This window comes from Heteronotia binoei, chromosome 7 (assembly GCF_032191835.1).
Source record: "Heteronotia binoei isolate CCM8104 ecotype False Entrance Well chromosome 7, APGP_CSIRO_Hbin_v1, whole genome shotgun sequence".
Lineage (NCBI taxonomy): Eukaryota > Metazoa > Chordata > Lepidosauria > Squamata > Gekkonidae > Heteronotia > Heteronotia binoei.
The window spans coordinates 5011304-5031167 of record NC_083229.1 but is presented as its reverse complement, the minus strand read 5'-3'; the positions used below and the strand labels follow the sequence as shown (position 1 = coordinate 5031167).

Sequence of the window (19864 nt, the reverse complement as noted above, 5' to 3'; positions counted from 1 at the left end):
CGACATGGGTTCAGGGGGGCGCTCGAGGCTTTTCTGGGCAATTTACAACCAGGTGCCCCGGGTCTCCACAGCGATAGCATTTTCAGACCCGTTGGTTTGGGGGTCCCTCCCGGGGGTTGGGCCTTCTTCCCCTCTGGCTTTGCCCCCAGCCGAGCTTCTCTTCCTCCCTTCGCCCCTTGCTGCTGTTGGCGTTGAAGGGCTATGTGCTTCATATTGGTCTCCACCTCCCCGGCTAGCTGCATCCACCCCACCAGTGTGGTTGGGCGGGCTTGGTGGAAGGCTTGATCCAGCAGGCTCGCGTTGAGGCCTCTCTGGTAGGCTTCGATCTTCATCGATTCGCTCCAGCCCCTGACCCTCGCGCAGTGGGCTCTGAAGTCTGCGGTGTACTCCCTCACCGTTTTCGACCCCTGTTGCATCTCACGCAGTGCAGTCAGTGCTCGGGTTTCCTGGAGAGGGTCTTCGTACTGGCTTAGCATCGCTTGCAGGAATTCTCCTACACTGGTCAGCTCGGGGGCCCAACTCTCATACAGGCTCACGTACCATCTCCGGGCTGCTCCTTTCAGCTTCGATGCAAGGTAGTCCACACGGCTGGGCTCGTCAGGGAAAGTGTTCCCCCAGTAGTGCATAAAGCTATTGCCCTGAATTGTAAAGAATTCGACTTCTTCGGGGTCTCCATCAAAAGTGCTATCCAGCCCTCTGCCTCTCCCCCCGTCCCAGGGTTTGAGACCAGGGCTGCCCCACTGGTGGTGCAGGCGGGGCTGGTGGAGCAGGGGGTGCTGCCGATTGCCCAGGTGGTGCGTCCAGTAACCCGGGGCCTGGCGGTGGGCGGACGTGGAGCTGGTCGAGCTGCCATTGCACCTCTCTAGCGATGTGCACTGTGTTGGCTTGGATCTCATTCCTGAGGTCTTTGGCCCACCTCTTAATCTCCTCTCACATCCGCTCGAGGATTTCCTCTCCTTTCAGGGGGTTCCCATCCTCTCCGTCCGAGTCGGCCTCCCGGCCTCGACCCTCCTCAGTTGCCCTCCGTTTCGGGTTACTGTCGCCTCCCAGGTTCTCACCCTGGTCTGGTCCCGCGAGTAGCTTCTCGTGTCGACTCGGCACCTCATCCATTAAGGTGGTTGAGGTGTGGGGCTTCCACTGCTTTGGAGTGAGGAAGATCATCTGGAAATGCAGCGGGGATCCCCCTGTGCCCCTCGTTCCAGTAACATGGGGGGGTCTTCCCTGGGTCTCTTCCGTGCATGGCACCCCCGCTGGTTCAGTAGGTTCTCAGTTCTCCAGAAATTTTGCAGCCATCTGGCTTAAAAGTAGCCGGCACGGATAAACTCTTAAAACGTGGATCAGTTCCAAAATGTCAGACAATGGAACTTCAAATCAACCAGACTTGGCCAATTCCGTAGGGCCTGCAAAACCGCCCTCTTCCGGCTAGCCTTCTAAGATGGAGCTTGGAATAAACATCACGCCATCATTAACATTAACATAACTGAGATAGTAGCACTATTAGATTATATTTTTAGACTGTTTTTAGATTATTTAAATATTTAATTGTTAACTGTATTGAACTGTATAATCTTGTTTTATTGTTTTAATATGTCTTTTGCCTCCCTGTAAGCCACCCTGAGCCTGCCTCGGCGGGGAGGGCGGGGTATAAATAAAATTTATTATTATGATGATACAAAGTATAGGTTTTATTAGAGAACCCATGGCATCTGAACGAAGCAAGATTGGAACTGATACATTGTTGCACATGAGCACATAACTTAAAGAATGCTACATCAAAGCTTGCTATGCAAAAACCCACACATCTAAACATTGCTAGGTCGGGGTGCTAACTTTCACACCGGTACTCCCTCTTATCTCTTTGTTTAGCTGCTTCACAGGGATGGCCGAATTGCCAGCCCTGAGGCCCTTATCTTCAAAGGAAAGTATCTTTTGTTAGTTTGCAGAGAAAGGGATGCTCACAACAACTGTTAGTAACATTCCGTGACCTCTACTTTGATATGCAGCAAACTTTCTCATGGTTAGTATCAATGCTAAGAAAATGGAGTCAGTTATGCTAAGCAGTTACTATATTGGTATTCCAGTGTCTTACAGAGGGCTCCGACTGCAGTACTGCAGCTTTACCACTCTGGGCTACAGGGCTCTGTTCATGAACACATAAAGCTGCCCGATAACACAATTAGAGCACCTGGTTCCATCGAAGTCAGTACTGTCTACTCAGCTCTCCAAGGTCTCAGGCAGGGAAGGGTCTTTCCCATCACCTCCTGCCAGGCCCTTTTTAACTGGAGATGCTGGGGATTGAACCTGGGACCTTCTGCATGCCAAACACAGGCTCTGCCACTGAGCCAGGGTCTCAGGTCAAGGTCTTTCCCATCACCTCCTGCCTGGTCCTTTTAACTGGAGGTGCTGGGGATTGAACCTGGGACCTTCTGCATGCCAAACACAGGCTTTACCACTCAGCCAGGGTCTCAGGTCAAGGTCTTTCTTATCACCTCCTGCCTTGTCCTTTTAACTGGAGGTGCCGGGGATGGAACCTGGGACCTTCTGCATGCCAAGCACAGGCTCTGCCACTCAGCCAGGGTCTCAGGTCAAGGTCTTTCTTATCACCTCCTGCCTTGTTCTTTTAACTGGAGGTGCTGAGGATGGAATCTGGGACCTTCTGCATGACAAGCACAGGCTCTGCCACCAAGCCAGGGTCTCAGATCAAGGTCTTTCCCATCGCCTCCTGCCTGGTCCTCTGAACTGGAGATGCCAGGGATTGAACCTGGGACCTTCTGCATGCCAAGCACAGGCTCTGTCACTAAGCCAGGGTCTCAGGTCAAGGTCTTTCCCATCGCCTCCTGCCTGGTCCTCTGAACTGGAGATGCCAGGGATTGAACCTGGGACCTTCTGCATGCCAAGCACAGGCTCTGTCACTAAGCCAGGGTCTCAGGTCAAGGTCTTTCCCATCGCCTCCTGCCCGGTCCTCTGAACTGGAGATGCCAGGGATTGAACCTTGAACCTTCTGCATGCCAAGCAGAGGCTCTTCCCACTGAGTCACAGCCCCTTCCCAAAATGCTCATGAACCTGCCTTATATTGAATCTAACTCTGTCAAAGTCAGTATTGTTCAGCGTTGCCTACTCAGACTGGCAGCAGCTCTCCAGGGTCTGAGGCCGAGGTCTTTCACATCACCTACTGTCTGGTTCTTTTAACTGGAGATGCTGGGGATTGAACCTGGGAACTTCTGTTCTGCATGCCAAGCAGATGCTCTGCCACTGAGCCACAACTCCTCCCCAAAGTCCTACATCCAAACATGGTGGAAAAAATGCAGTGTTAGAGTCCCCTAAACACATACACAGAATTAGGCATCACCTTCAAAAAAAACACCCCAGCTAGCCACTCCAAAGTCTCTGGTCACTGTAGAGTCTGTCATGGATTCTCTTTGCAGAGCCTCAAAGACTAACCTACACTATGGCTTAAGCATCCAGTGGATTAGATCCAGCTTCAGAGGCACTACCTTTGGTTGCAAAAACAAAGCTACATTTTTAAGGAGAATAAAAGACAGACACCTGATTTTTGTTTTTTTGCATTTCTTGAATACGCAGATGAAAATCATACCCTGAATGCCAGCAACGCCTACAAAATGTCAGACAAAAAACACAGGAATGTATTTTAAGAACGCGTTCGATTTGAACAGCAAGGATGAAAGCACGAAAGCATCTCAGACGCCTAACTGCCCATCTTGTTGCATTTTTTAAAAAATAGCTAATTAGATTAATTGTTTGGCATCTTAGCTACTCTCACGCCCCCCCCCAAGGAAAAAAAAATCAAGAAGAAATTAAGAACATAAGAGAAGACATGTTGGATCAGGCCAATGGCCCATCCAGTCCAACACTCCGTGTCACATAGTGGCCAAAAAACCCAGGTGCCATCAGGAGGTCCACCAGTGGGGCCAGGACACTAGAAGCCCTCCCACTGTGCCCACCCCCCCCCCCAAGCACCAAGAATACAGAGCATCACTGCCCCAGACATAAGAACATAAGAGAAGCCATGTTGGATAAGGCCAATGGCCCATCCAGTCCAACACTCTGTGTCACAGAAGAACATAAGAGAAGCCCTGTTGGATCAGGCCAATAGCCCCTCCAGTCCAACACTCTGTGTTACAGAAGAACATAAGAGAAGCCATGTTGGATCAGGCCAGTGGCCCATCCAGTCCAACGCTCTGTGTCACACATAAGAACATAAGAGAAGCCATGTTGGATCAGGCCAATGGCCCCTCCAGTCCAACGCTCTGTGTCACAGAAGAACATAAGAGAAGCCATATTGGATCAGACGAATGGCCCATCCAGTCCAACACTCTGTGTCACACAGTGGCCAGAAAACCCAAGTCCCATCAGGAGGTCCACCAGTGGGGCCTGGACACCAAAAGCCCTCCTACTGTGCCCCCCCCCAGGCACCAAGAATCCAGAGCATCACTGTCCCATTGGGGAGAGCGACATCCAATTCCCCATCAGCATCAGCTACCTGGCAACCACAAGTAACCCAGCAGGTCTGCAGGAAACCCCACCCCCTCCAAAAAAAGAGAAAAGAATTCTGGCCACTGGTAACCAAATGACTTTTCATGGGCAAAGTGCCAGGTAAAACTGGGAAGCCCACGAACTCTAGGGCTGGCCAAGACCTCTGCCAAAGCCAACAGCGGCCAACACAGGTCACGTCACGCTAGAAAATCCAGCCCCCCACGTTTCTTAAAAGCCTTTTCCTCTCTGTTTGTGACAGCAAGACTCTCAAACCCAACTAAAAATCCTTCATTTACCTGGCAAGGCATCCATCTGCCCACACGCTCTACAGCCCAGGCTCTAGGCTTCTCATCCTTTCTGGAAGCCGCTTCTCAAAAGCAGACGGGCAGCCTTGTACTGAACCAGAACATCCAGGTCAGTATTGCCTACTCAGACTGGCAGCCGCTCTCCAGAGCCTCAAGCAGAAAGGTCTACTCGAGACCTTCCGCCTCCTGCCTGGTCCTATTAACTGGAGATGCCAGGGACTGAACCCGGGACCTTCTGCATGCCAAGCAGATGTTCTACCATTGAGCTTCCATTTTTTTAATATGCCATTTCAAACATCACTTGTCTTGTTGTCGGGATCTGCGCTGCGGTAACACATCACATTTGAGACTTCGTGCTTCCATTCAGGCTCCTGAACATGTGGAATTCCTTTAACATGTGGAATTCACTGCCACAGGAGGTGGTGGCGGCCACAAGCATAGCCACTTTCAAGAGGGGTTTAGATAAAAATATGGAGCAGAGGTCCATCAGTGGCTATTAGCCACAGTGTGTGTGTATGTATAAAATTTTCTGCCACTGTGTGACACAGAGTGTTGGGCTGGATGGGCCATTGGCCTGATCCAACATGGCTTCTCTTATGTTCTTATGTTCCTGTAGGCTCACTGTGTTGCACACACTGATTTACACAACATAACCCGCCTTAAAGTGAAAAAGGCGAACTAGAAACAAATTGCTATTATTATAATCCAGGTGGCACACAAACCACACGCTAACCTAGCGGCAAGTCCCTTATAAACCATCCCCGCAGACACGGAGCATGAAAAGCGAATTAGGAATGTGTGAGTCTCCTTAAGAGAAGGCCTTCTATTGCTCCATATTTTTCATTAGGGCTTTTTTTTGTAGCAGGAACTCCTTTGCATATTAGGTCACACCCACCCTGATGTAGCCAATCCTCCTGGAGCTTACAGGATTCTTAGTACAGGGCCTACTGTAAAACCTTGGAGGATTGGCTACATCAGGATTGGAGGATTGGGGGAGGGACGGTGGCTCAGTGGTAGAGCATCTGCTTCGTAAGCAGAATGTCCCAGGTTCAATCCCCGGCATCTCCAACTAAAAAGGGTCCAGGCAAATAGGCGTGAAAAACCTCAGCTGGAGACCTTGGAGAGCCATGAATGGGGCTGTGGCTCAGTGGTAGAACATCTGCTTGGTAAGCAGAATGTCCCAGGTTCAATCCCTGGTATCTCCAACTAAAAGGATCCAGGCAAATAGACGTGAAAAACCTCAGCTGGAGACCCTGGAGAGCCACTGACAGTCTGAGTAGACAATACTGACTTTGATGGACAGAGGGTCTGATTCAGTAGAAGGCAGCTTCATAACTGGTAAAGGCTGTGGCTCAGTGGTAGAGCATCAGCTTGGCACGCAGAAGGTCCCAGGTTCAATCCCCGGCGTCTCCAACTAAAAAGGGTCCAGGCAAGTAGGCATGAAAAACCTCAGCTTGAGACCCTGGAGAGCCGCTGCCAGTCTGAGTAGACAATACTGACTTTGATGGACCGAGGGTCTGACTCAGCAGAAGGCAGCTTCGTATGTTCGTATCAGGGAGTGTGTGGCCTAATATGCAAAGGAGTTCCTACTATTAAAAAAAAAACCCTGTTTTTCTTGATTTGCAAAATGGCCTCTTTCAAAGGAGCTTAGAGAAATTCATGGAGGAGAGGTCTACCAGTAACTAGTAGCCACGGTGACTAAAGGGAATCTCCACGTTCAGAGACCGTCAGCTTCTAAATCCCAGCGCCAAGGAGGCAACACAGGGGGGCTAGTGTGCCCTGTTGTTGGCCACGGTGAGACAGGATGCTGTACTAGGTGGACCACTGGGCTGATCCCGCAGGGCTTAGGTTTGCAGAGGGTATCCATAGAGAAGCAGGAAAACAAGAATTCTCTCTCTCTCAGCTGTGATATGCTTGCAGCGGGAGATGGAAATTCTGAGCCTTATCCCTCCCTGGACAACTGGAGAACTGTAAGTCAACACTCTTGAACCAGTGAGATGGGGAGGAGATACAACTGGTACAAAAAGATATACTGGAGTGAGCAGACCTCCGTGAAGGCTAGAGGCCTATCCTCCATTCATTTCTCTATTCACTTTTTAAAGCTTTCCAAGTTGGTAGCCAACGCCACATCCTGTGGCAGTGAGTTTCACTGTCTAGAAGAAGAAGATATTGGATTTATATCCCGCCCTCCACTCCGAAGGGTCTCAGAGCGGCTCACAATCTCCTTCACCTTCCTCCCCCACAACAGACACCCTGTGAGGTGGGTGGGCCTGAGAGAGCTCTCCCAGAAGCTGCCCTTTCAAGGACAGAGTCTCAGAGCGGCTCACAATCTCCTTTCCCTTCTTCCTCCACAACAGACACCCTGTGAGGTGAGTGGAGCTGGAGAGGACTCTCCCAGCAGCTGCCCTTTCAAGGACAACCTCTGCCAGAGCTCTGGCTGACCCAAGGCCATTCCAGCAGGTGCAAGTGGAGGAGTGGGGAATCAAACCCGGTTCTCCCAGATAAGAGTCTGCACACTTAACCACTACACCAAACTGGCTCTCCAAATATATATATACACACACATATATACACACTCCAAATATACACACTCCAAATACACACACACACACACACACACACACTGGCTAATAGCCACTGATGGACCTCTGCTCCATATTTTTATCTAACCCCCTCTTGAAGGTGGCCATGCTTGTGGCCGCCACCACCTCCTGTGTGAAGAAGTACTTCATAGAAGCATAGAGTTGGAAGGGACCTCCAGGGTCATCTAGTCCAACCCCCTACTTCCTGGTGTCTCTCTTGAAACGCCAACCCTTCAGGTTCACTGGGTGACTCCCAGGTTCTAGTATTATGGAAGAGGGAGAAAAATTTCTCCCGGTCCACTCTCTCCACCCCAAGTTTCCTGATCCCTGATGTCAAATCCTAGAGTGAAAACTGACAAAGGGGGGGGGGGGGGAGGAGGAAAGAAAGGAGGAAAGAAAGCCAGAAAATTCACATTTGAGATTCCCCACAAAAGAGGACCAGAGACACAGCCCATTCACTGGTATCCAAGTCATAGAGAAGCTTTTATTAGGATACTCAAAGATAAAGTGGGATTAGATACATTGAAAACCCCAGGCTTGGGGTTTAGAAAGAGTTTTTCTATATTCCAGACTGTTTTGGATTCAGCACGCAGAGTACCATTCAAAACAAACAAGTTTAGGCGGGTCCAGCAAGTGAGCCAAGCCACGTTATAAGATAAAGTGAGGGGGGGGAAATGTGATAGGAGTTGGGACCGGAGGTATAGAATCATAGAGTTGGAAGGGATCTCCAGGGTCATCTAGTCCCACCCCCAATGCAGGAAACTCACAAATACCTCCCCCTAAATTCACAGGATCTTCATTGCTGTCAGACGGCCATCTAGCCTCGGTTGAAAAACCTCCAAGGAAGGAGAGCCCACCACCTCCAGAGGAGGAAGCCTGTTCCACCGAGGAACCGCTCGAACGGTCAGGAAGTTCTTCCTAATGTTGAGCCGGAAACTCATTTTGATTTAATTTCAACCCATTCGACCCAGATAGCGCGATAACCTGCTCATTACACCAAAAGCAGACACCGATATTCAGCGCACAACACAACATTTCAATTTTCATCCGGACGGATTCCTCTGGTAATCAAAATTTACCACCACCACCCCCTCCTCAAAAAAAAAAATCCAACCCAGTTTCTTTAACCAGGGGGCGGTGCTTCCACCCTCGCAGAGACGGAAAGCAATGAGCAGCACTGCGATTCTCTGATTCTCTGTCCTCCGTAACCACCGACGACTCCAGCTAGCTGGGTCTAAATTTAAGCTTCCCGTTATTTGAAATGCAGGGGGTGTTCGTTTCCTCCACCCTTGCAACTCTCCTGAGCGATTAGCACTCAGGGCGCACGGTGGCAAAGGGACAGCACGCTAGGACTGTGTGAGTCTCCTTAAGAGAAAGCGCTCCATCGCTCCATATTTCCGCACGCACACTCACAGGGATTTGAGTGCAATGCTTGTCGTGGCGTCTGCTATCTAAGCCAACCATTCGGGAGCCAGACTCCACCCAGTGAGCACTCTGGCATGGACCGATGGAGACCCAGACTGATACCTTGGCATTCTGGGCAGAGGCCAGGACTGATACCTTGGCATCCCATTCGCTGGGGCGGGAGCGCAGCAACACACACCCCTCACTTTTCCCCTCTGTGCTGGAAGGTTTTCATTTAATGAGAGAAGCTCGCTGGCTCCAAAGAGCCTTTTTTGCTTCTTTGCCAGGTATGTGTGGAGGGGTGGCGGGAGGGGCCGTCGCCCAAGGTCAGTCCTCCCGAATTAATTCAAAGGCAACTGCACACACCTGGAAAGGGGACGCTAAACAATTCCCCGGTTTGCGGCAGCAAGAAACAGACAGAATAAAGGGCCAAGGAGCGCAGAGAAGAGCAAACGGAAGCAGGTCCGGGAGAAAAGCAATCCCTTCTCCCCAGCTGGCAGCCCTCCTGCGCCATTCTGTGCAAACCTCTGCGTCCCTTGCACGCCGACGCCTGCTGCACCCCACCCCACCCCACGGCCAGCCTTCGCCCTCTCCATCCCCTCCCACTGCACCAGTGGGGCCCCCACCTCCCTCACAGCCTCTCAGGAGCATCAGGACCCAAAAACAGAGATGCCACAGTGGCAGCACCCACACGTGGCGCTGGACCCCCCCCCCACCTCCCATCCTGGGGAGGAGAGCAATCTCTCCCCATGCCGCAACCCCACATTTTGCAGCAGAGGCCGGGAAGGGGCTCCCCACACACACACAACTTCAGCCCCCCCAAGACAAAAGCTCTGCATCACCTCCACCCCACAACCATGAAGCCCCCCGAGGACACGAGCCCCCCGATCCCCAGCATCTCCCCCAAATCAGACATGCAATGGGTGTGGAGGCATCCAGGGGGCAGAAAAGGGTCTCTCTCTCTCTCTCTCTCTCCCCCAAGAAGCATTCCAGGCCCAGGGAGAGGAAGGCAAGGCAAGGCAATGCAGCAAGCCCGGGAAAGCAAGGTGGACGGGGAGGCCAGGCCAGGGCACCACCTGCCCAGAAAAGGACGAGCGGGAGCAGGTGCCAGGGGTGGGGGAAGGCAGAACCTCCCAAAGCCTCTGGGGCAGAGAGATGGGGAAGTGTGGGGGGCAGAGGAGCAGCGCCAGTGGAGGGGGGGGGGGAGAGAAGGCCAGGGAGGGGAGGCACCGGGCTCCAAAGAGGGGTGCGCCAAGCCCGGCCACGGGTTCGAGTCCCCCACCGCAAGGCAACCCAAGCGAGGGGGTGGGGTTCAAAGAACCAGCGGGGTGGTGAGAGGGCGGCAAACGGATTGCAGGATCGCCTCTGGAGGAGCTGCCCACCAAGAGCAGGGGGATGGGACGGCCAGAGAACAGAGCAGACTGGAGGGAGGGGGGAGGGCAGCAATGGGACCCGACGGCCCCCCCCTCCCAGATTGGGGTGCATTATACCACGTTCAGGGCAGGCAAGGTGAGAAGGGGGGCGGGGGGAGGGGGAGGCTGGGGGGAGGGAGACCCCTCGCAGGCACGTGGGAGAGGGCCCGATCCGCCAGCTCCTGGGGGGGTCACCCAAGAGGATGGGAGCTGGGCAGGTTCAGAAGGGGCTGCTGGGGGGGGGGGAAGGAGGAGAGAGGTTCCGTCTCAGAGCAAAAAGACTCCTTGGGGTGGGGGTGGAGACCGGGGAAGGAGCTGCCCCAGCCACTAGGCAATCGCCTAGGGCGCCAGTCTTCTGGGGGCGCCTAATTAGGGCCCCCCATATGTGCAAGGGGGGGGCACAAGAGGTTGGCTTTGCCTAGGGTGCTGGATAGTCTGGGGCCAGCCCTGCGGTGGGGGTGGGGGCGGGACGGGCGTCCACCATGCTCTGGTGCATTTAGGGCATGGAGCTCCGGGGGCAGAATTTCCCCTCTCGTGGTGTGTGTGGGGTGGGGGGGGGGAGGAATAAATGCTACCCCAAGAGAATTAAAAAAAAAAAGCCCCTAGCAAAGCTGCAAAGAAGGAAAGCCAGTGGGGTGGGGGGGGTTATAGGGGTGCGGGGGGGGTGCATTTGGGACACGGAGCTCCGGGAGCAGAATTTCCCCCCTCGCGGGGGTGGGGGGTGGGGGAGGAATAAATGCAACCCCAAGAAAATATTTCATTTTTTTTTAAAGCCCCTCGCAAAGCTGCAAAGAAGCAAAGCGGGGAGGGGGTTATGGGGGGGGGGGTGTGCATTTGGGACACGGAGCTCCGGGGACAGAATTTCTCCTCTCGTAGGGGTGGGGTGGGAATAAATGCTACCCCAAGAGAATTTTTTTTTAAAAAAACGCCCCTCGCAAAGCTGCAAAGAAGCAAAGCCAGTGGGGAGGGGGGGGGGGTGCATTTGGGACACGGAGGTCCGGGAGCAGAATTTCCCCTCTCGTGGGGGTGGGGGGGGGGAGGAATAAATGCACCCCCAAGAAAATATTTTTTGCAAAGCCCCTCGCAAAGCTGCAAAGAAGCAAAGCGGGGGGGGGGGGGGGGGGTGCATTTGGGACACGGAGCTCCGGGGGCAGAATTTCCCCTCTCGTGGGGGTGGGGAGGAATAAATGCAACCCCAAGAAAAAAAAATTTTTTAAAGCCCCTCGCAAAGCTGCAAAGAAGCAAAGCGGGGTGCGGGGGGGGTGCATTTGGGACACGGAGCTCGGGGGGCAGAATTTCCCCCCTCGTGGGGGTGGGGGGGGGGAGGAATAAATGCACCCCCAAGAAAACATTCCATTTTATTTCCCCAAGCCCTTGCAAAGCAGCCAAGCGGGGGGGGGGGGATGCTCTTTGGCGCAGGGCCCCTCCCGCGGGGTGGGGGTGGGCGGGGCTCCCTCAGGTGTGGGGCGGGGGGCGTCCCTCCTACCTCTCCGCCATCTTCTCCTCCCCGGGGCCGTCGGGCTCGTCACCGGGCGCGGCGTGGGGCGGCGGCGGCCCCCGCCCGGCAGCCCATGGCCCCGGCAGCGCTGCGGCTCCCCGCTCCGCCTCAGCCGCCGCCGCCACCGCCTCCGCCCGGCCACTGAGCGGCGGCCCCGGCCGCGTCCCGCCGTCACCAGCGACAACCGGCCGCGACCAATCGCGGCCCACCGGGGGCGGGGACTTCGGCGCGGCGGCACGCCCCCTCGGCCGCCGGCGCTCACGGGAGTTGTAGTTCCAGGCCGGCCGAAGGCACCTGCGTGGGGCGGAGCCGGGGCTGGGGCGTGGCCAGGAGGGAGGCGCCCTGCGGACCCGCCCTCTGGCTGGATGCCGTCCTTCAGGGCTATTTTTGTAGGGAAACGCCCAGCAGGAACTTATTCGCACATTAGGCCACACCCCCTGGCAGCACTATTGTGTCACATGGGGCTTTGTCGTGGGAGAAGCCCAGCGGGAACTCATTTGTATATTAGGCCACACCCCTGGCATCACCATTGTGTCGCGTGGGGCTTTGTTGTAGGAGAAGCCCAGCAGGAACTCATTTGCATATTAGGTCACACCCCTGATGCCAAGCCTGCCAGAATTGTGTTCCCATGGGTTCCTGCTGAAATAGAAGCCCTGCCATCATTGGAATAGGCAACAAGGTCTGGTGGGAAATACCTGGAGACTTTGGGGGTGGAGCCGGGAAAGGGCAGGGTTTGGGGAGGGGCGGGGGAGGGCCTCAGCATGGCGCAATGCCATGGAGTCCACCCTTCAGAGCTGCCAGGAGAGCTCACCTCTGCCAGTTGTAAAAGTGGGAGATCTCCAGGCCCCACCTGGAGGCTGGCAACCATAGCAAATTCCTTGAGGTGTGGGGGTGCCAAATCCCAGGGAGTAAGGCAATCAAACAGATCTCTGCCATCAGATCAGTGGTATAAAGTGGGAGATCTCCAGGTCCCACCTGGAGGCTGGCAACCAAGGAAGGAAGGCTTCCAGGTCTGTGTTGGGAACTACCTGGAGTCTTTGCGGGTGGATCTGCGACAGGGCCATGTTTGGGGAGGGGAGGGGCCTCAGCGTGGTCCAATGCCAGAGTCCACCCTACAAAGCAGCCGCTGTCTCCAGGGGACCTGATCTCTGCCAGCTGTAAAAGCAGGAGATCTCCAGGCCCCGCCTGGAGGCTGGCACCCCTAGCAAATTCCCTTAGGTGTGGGGTGGAAGTATCTGAAGAAGTGAGCGGTGACTCACGAAAGCTCTTACCCTGCCACAAATTTTGCTAGTCTTTAACGTGCTCCTCTCTCTCATGGATTGCTGCTTTGGCGTGGCGAGAGGGCTTGCGCGGTTCAGACAGGCCGCAGCTGAGAACCCAAACAAAATGCGATCCACTCAGGCCTCCGATTCAGTGGGAGCTCACAGGAGCACAGCTCCTGAACCTTTCTGAGAGTTCCATGTCCTCCTTCTCAGAGTTCCACCTCCTTGTCCATGGAATGGTAGGTGCAGCTGCATAACAATTCCTGGATGAGCTCCACCACCTATTTTTCTATTTCCCCCTGGATCCACTGGAGAAGGAAATGGCAACCCACTCCAGTATCCTTGCCAAGAAAACCCCATGGACAGTCACAAAAGGCTAAAACATATGGCGCCGGAAGATGAGCCCGTCAGCTCAGAAGGTGCCCAATATGCCAGGGGTGGCCAACGATAGCTCTCAAGATGTTTTTTGCCTACAACTCCCATCAGCCCCAGCCAGTCCCCTCCATCAAAAACGCCACGCCTAAATCTTCAGGAAACTCCCAATCCCAGAGTTGGCAACCCTGCTTAGGAATAAGGACAGAAGGAAAGACAAATAGAGGACAGAAGCAGAACAAAGCAGGAGTAAAGTGCACCTTTAAGACCAGCAAAGTTTTATTCAGAATGTAAACAGAAAGTCTTTCAAAGTTCTCAAATATGTCCAATAATTTAAAAAAAAAAAAAAAAAAGGTTCTGGCAAGCCAGTCCCAACAACAAGCAATTGTTGAGGGAGCCAGTTTGGTGTAGTGATTAAGTGCGCAGACTCTTATCTGGGAGAACTGGGCTTATTCCCCACTCCTCCACTTGCAGCTGCTGGAATGGCCTTGGGTCAGCCATAGCTCTTGCTGAGTTGTCCTTGAAAGGACAGCTTCTGGGAGAGCGCTCTCAGCCCACTCTCTTCAACACACTTCATCAGACAATAGGATGGAATGCCAAGCAGTCCTAAATAAAGAGAAAGTGGGCAGTGAGTTAGTATACAAAGTCATGGAAATGTGTTTTTAGCAGATCAAGAGAATCACTTGGGCGGGGTCTGGTGAATGTTAGTTTGTGTTGACTGGGCTGAAACAACAACAAAGGCAATATAAGTCGGAATAGCAGATTGATGTCTATGTCATTAAGTACCCGGGGGGCGGCGGGGGGGGCTCCCTCTGGGTATCCTACCCCCCCCAGGGAAAGTGTATGCGCAATACATAGCCTCTCCTTCCCGGTGTAGTGAACGCCGCGTGGTCACTGTCTGGCTATGCCTGGCAGATGGTCACTGCAATGGCCTCTCCTGCATTACTGCATCCGTAGCAACACCTTCTCGCTGCCCCCCCCCCGTTTTTTACAGAGTTTGCTACGTCATGGTGTGACCGAATTGTCCGGCGGTATAACCGGATGGGCAGGCTGGGCCCACCAACCTCGCCAGCCTAAGAGAAGGAAAACTCTAACATCAAACCCGGGCAGATAGAGCTCGTTAATGTAACACCTACCACCTGGAGGGCTCGCTGCCGGCGTCCCGGCTTACTGGGCCATGGCAGATGACCCCCAGGTGAAAGGGTGGAGCCAGTACCGCGCACACTGCGCTTCACCTAAAAAATTCCTCTGCGCAGGCCTGAAGGGCATATCCACATCACCAATCCTAAATCAGACTTTTCCCTGCAGCCACTGTGGCCGGACCTGCCTGTCCCGCATTGGTCTTGTCAGCCACCAGCGAGCCTGCAGCAGACGTGGACTATTGCACCCTTCTTAAATCTTCGTTCGCGAAGCCAAGCCGAGAGAGAGAGAGAGAGAGAGAGAGAGAGAGAGAGAGGGAGACATTAAGTACCCTGGGTGTGAGGTGCAATAAATGAGAGTCTGTTGTACTGTTCGCTCTGGGTTAAAAGGAGGGCATTTCTAGAGTTTTCTCCAGAGCTAGTGCTGTAAGAAGCGTTTCGTTGGATGATGGAATGTGGGAAGAGTCTCTTAGACAAAAGAATCTGAAACAGTATCACAGGCAGCTTTATGATTGAGGCTTATCAGGACCCACTGTTTCAAATGATTTCATAAATTGATGAAAGTTTCAATTTAACATCTGCAAGATTGAAGAAGATTTTGGATTTATATCCCGCCCTATACTCTAAATCTCAGAGTCTCAGAGCGGTCACAATCTCCTCTACCTCCCCCCCTCCCACAACAAACACCCTGTGAAGTAGATGGGGCTGAGAGGGCTCTCACAGCAGCTGTCCTTTTCTATGAAAGCTATGGCTGACCCAAGCTCATCTCAGCAGGTGCAAGTGGAGGAGTGGGGAATCCAACCCGGTTCTCCCAGATAAGAGAGCTCTGGCTGACCCAAGGCCATTCCAGCAGCTGCAAGTTGAGGAGTGGGGAATCAAACCCGGTTCTCCCAGAGAAGAGAGCTCTGGCTGACCCAAGGCCATTCCAATAGCTGCAAGTGGAGGAGCGGGGAATCAAACCCGGTTCTCCCAGATAAGAGAGCTCTGGCTGACCCAAGGCCATTCCAGCAGCTGCAAGTGGAGGAGTGGGGAATCAAACCCGGTTCTCCCAGATTAGAGAGCTCTGGCTGACCCAAGGCCATTCCAGCAGGTGCAAGTGGAGGAGTGGGGAATCAAACCCGGTTCTCCCAGAGAAGAGAGCTCTGGCTGACCCAAGGCCATTCCAATAGCTGCAAGTGGAGGAGCGGGGAATCAAACCCGGTTCTCCCAGATAAGAGAGCTCTGGCTGACCCAAGGCCATTCCAGCAGCTGCAAGTGGAGGAGTGGGGAATCAAACCCGGTTCTCCCAGATTAGAGAGCTCTGGCTGACCCAAGGACATTCCAGCAGGTGCAAGTGGAGGAGTGGGGAATCAAACCCGGTTCTCCCAGAGAAGAGAGCTCTGGCTGACCTAAGGCCATTCCAACAGGTGCAAGTGAAGAAGTGGGGAATCAAACCCGGTTCTCCCAGATTAGAGAGGTCTATCTGACCCAAGGCCATTCCAGCAGGTGCAAGTGGAGGAGTGGGGAATCAAACCCGGTTCTCCCAGAGAAGGGAGCTCTGACTGACCCAAGACCATTCCAACAGGCGCAAGTGGAGGAGTGGGGTATCAAACCCGGTTCTCCCAGAGAAGAGAGCTCTGGCTGACCCAAGGCTATTCCAACAGGTACAAGTGGATGAGTGGGGAATCAAACCCGGTTCTCCCAGAGAAGAGAGCTCTGGCTGACCCAAGGCCATTCCAACAGGTGCAAGTGGATGAGTGGGGAATCAAAGCCGGTTCTCCCAGATTAGAGAGGTCTATCTGACCCAAGGCCATTCCAGCAGGTGCAAGTGGAGGAGTGGGGAATCCAACCCGGTTCTCCCAGATAAGAGAGCTCTGGCTGACCCAAGGCCATTCCAGCAGCTGCAAGTGGAGGAGTGGGGAATCAAACCCGGTTCTCCCAGATAAGAGAGCTCTTGCTGACCCAAGGCCACTCCAGCAGCTGCAAGTGGAGGAGGGGAGAATCAAACCCGGTTCTCCCAGATAAGAGAGCTCTGGCTGACCCAAGGCCATCCCAGCAGCTGCAAGCGGAGGAGGGGGGGAATCAAACCCAGTTCTCCCAGATAAGAGAGCTCTGGCTGCCCCAAGGCCATTCCAGCAAATGCAAGTGGAGGAGTGGGGGAATCAAACCCGGTTCTCCCAGATTAGAGAGCTCTGGCTGACCCAAGGCCATTCCAGCAGGTGCAAGTGGAGGAGTGGGGAATCAAACCCGGTTCTCCCAGATAAGAGAGCTCTGGCTGACCCAAGGCCATTCCAGCAGCTGCAAGTGGAGGAGTGGGGAATCAAACCCGGTTCTGCCAGAGAAGAGAGCTCTGGCTGACCCAAGCCATTCCAACAGGTGCAAGTGGAGGTGTGGGGACTAAAACCTGGTTCTCCCAGATAAGAGAGCTCTGGCTGACCCAAGGCCATTCCAATAGCTGCAAGTGGAGGAGTGGGGAATCAAACCTGGTTCTCCCAGAGAAGAGAGCTCTGGCTGACCCAAGGCCATTCCAACAGGTGCAAGTGGAGGTGTGGGGACTAAAACCTGGTTCTCCCAGATAAGAGAGCTCTGGCTGACCCAAGGCCATTCCAGCAGCTGCGAGTGGAGGAGTGGAGAATCAAACCTGGTTCTCCCAGATAAGAGAGCTCTGGCTGACCCAAGGCCATTCCAGCAGGTGCAAGTGGAGGAGCGAGGTATCAAATCCGGTTCTCCCAGATAAGTGTCCGCGCACTTAACCACTACACCAAACTGGCTCTCTGTGAAAGGGTTTCTAGAATTTAAATCGTCTGCATTCGAGATTCGGAACGCACTAGCACTTTATTCTTCCCGCAGAGTCGGGTGAACGTCTTTGAGCGCTTTAAAGTCAAGAAATTGACATACATGAACTGAGAGTCTTTTTATGAACTTTGTTTCTATCTTTGCACATTGTATTGGTGCTGTATGATCTTTTGTAGAATGGAATGAGTTTTGAACATATGAAGCTGCCTTCTACTGAATCAGACCCCCCTGGGTCCATCAAAGTCAGTATTGTCTGCTCAGACTGGCAGCGGCTCTCCAGGGTCTCCAACTGAGGTTTTTCACACCTACTTGCCTGGACCCTTTTTAGCTGGAGATGCCGGGGATTGAACCTGGGACATTCTGCTTACTAAGCAGATGCTCTACCGCTGAGCCACCGTCCCTCCCCAAGTTTTTGTAGAAGTGTAATGAATCGTATCGTAATATTGTTGAATTGTTGAATTTCTATTGAACATATTTTTGAATTGTTAAGTATTTTCAGGATTCTTTCGTTGTGTTTCCGCATTTTTTGCTGTACTTCTGTTCTTCATTGTGGAACTCTAGGCTTTATCATTTGCTCTGCGAAATACCTGAAGATCTGGGGGACGGAGTATGGGAAGGACAGAGACCTCAGTGGGGTACGATGCCATGGAGTCCACCTTCCAAAGCAGCCCTTTTCTCTGAGGGACTGATCTCTGTAACCCGGAGATCAGATGTCATTCCAGAAGATACCCTCCTACCACCCAGAGATTCAAAAACAAACGGGAGAAGGCTACCTACAGAACATGCAACAAGTATACCAACTGGTATTGTAACCCCAAATTACTGCAAACACTCAAATTATACTGAAAAAAATTGTCTGTATCTCAGTGTATCAAAAACATATAATCAAAGTTGAATATACAGTTATAGCAAATTACAAAGATGCTGCCTTCCCAAGATTGCCCTGTATGGTGAACTCTCCACCGGCCATCGAAATAGAGGGGCACCAAAGAAGAGGTACAAGGACTCCTTGAAGAAATCCCTTGGCACCTGTCACATCAACCATCACCAGTGGTCTGACCTAGCCTCAGGTCGCAAAGCATGGAGGCACACCATCCACCAGGCTGTCTCTTCCTTTGAGAACGCATGCATAGCTGGTCTTGAGGACAAAAGGAGATTGAGGAAGAATCGCACTGCTGCAGCACCAACCTAAATCAGACTTTTCCCTGCAGCCGCTGTGGCCGGACCTGCCTGTCCCGCATTGGTCTTGTCAGCCACCAGCGAGCCTGCAGCAGACATGGACTACTGCACCCTTCTTAAATCTTCGTTCGCGAAGCCAAGCCGAGATATATATACACACACACACACACACACTGAGGGTAATAGCCACTGATGGACCTCTGCTCCATATTTTTATCTAACCCCCTCTTGAAGCTGGCTATGCTTGTAGCCGCCTCCACCTCCTGTGGCAGTGAATTCCACATGTGAATCACCCTTTGGGTGAAGAAGTACCTCCTTTTATCCATTCTAACCCGACTGCTCAGCAATTTCATTGAACGCCCACGAGTTCTTGTATTCTGAGAAAGGGAGAAAAGTACTTCTTTCTCTACCTTCTCCATCCCATGCATAATCTTGTAAGCCTCTATCATGTCACCCTGCAGTCGATGTTTCTCCAAGCTAAAGAGCTCCAAGTATTTTAACCTTTCTTCATAGGGAAAGTGTTCCAAACATTTAATCATTCTAGTTGCTCTTTTCTGCACTTTTTCCAATGCTATAATATCCTTTTTGAGGTGCGGCGACCAGAACTGCACACAGTACTCCAAATGAGACCGCACCATCGATTTATACAGGGACATTATGATACTGGCTGATTTGTTTTCAATTCCCTTCCTAATAATCCCAAGCATGGCGTTGGCCTTTTTTATTGCAATCGCACACTGTCTTGACATTTTCAGTGAGTTATCTACCACGACCCCAAGATCTCTCTCTTGGTCAGTCTCTGCCAGTTCACACCATGTGAACATATGAACATAGGAAGCTGCTTTCTACTGAATCAGACTCTCAGTCCATCAAAGTCAGTCTTGTCTACTCAGACTGGCAGCGGCTCTCCAGGGTCTCAAGCTGAGGTTTTTCATGCCTACTTGCCTGGACCCTTTTTAGTTGGAGATGCTGGGGATTGAACCTGGGACCTTTTGCTTTCGAAGCAGATGCTCTACCACTGAGCCACCGTCCCTCCCCTAACTGGCAGCGGCTCTCCAGGGTCTCAAGCTGAGGTTTTTCATGCCTACTTGCCTGGACCCTTTTTAGTTGGAGATGCTGGGGATTGAACCTGGGACCTTTTGCTTTCGAAGCAGATGCTCTACCACTGAGCCACCGTCCCTCCCCTAACTGGCAGCGGCTCTCCAGGGTCTCAAGCTGAGGTTTTTCACGCCTACTTGCCTGGACCCTTTTTAGTTGGAGATGCCGGGGATTGAACCTGGGACCTTCTGCTTACCAAGCGGATGCTCTATCACTGAGCCACCATCCCTCCCCTAAACATATGAAGCTGCCTTATACTGAATCAGACCCTCAGTCCATCAAAGTCAGTATTATCTGCTCAGACTGGCAGCAGCTCTCCAGGGTCTTAAGCTGAGATTGTTCAT

At 52.8% G+C, this 19864-nt stretch overlaps 1 protein-coding gene and 1 non-coding gene across 2 annotated transcripts in view; one reads left to right on the top strand and one right to left on the bottom strand.

Annotated features, from left to right (window-relative positions):
- The window catches only part of LOC132574920 (rho GTPase-activating protein 39-like), a 357248-nt gene extending 345427 nt beyond the window's left edge, over positions 1-11821 (bottom strand). Inside the window, 1 exon segment of the mRNA XM_060243173.1 lies at positions 11684-11821. Within this exon segment, the coding sequence (XP_060099156.1) occupies positions 11684-11694 (11 nt within the window). The 5' untranslated portion in view covers positions 11695-11821.
- Positions 5801-5867, top strand: TRNAT-CGU (transfer RNA threonine (anticodon CGU)). The gene has a single exon. It is a non-coding gene; the product is annotated as a tRNA-Thr (tRNA).
- Positions 11822-19864: the final 8043 nt, after the last annotated feature.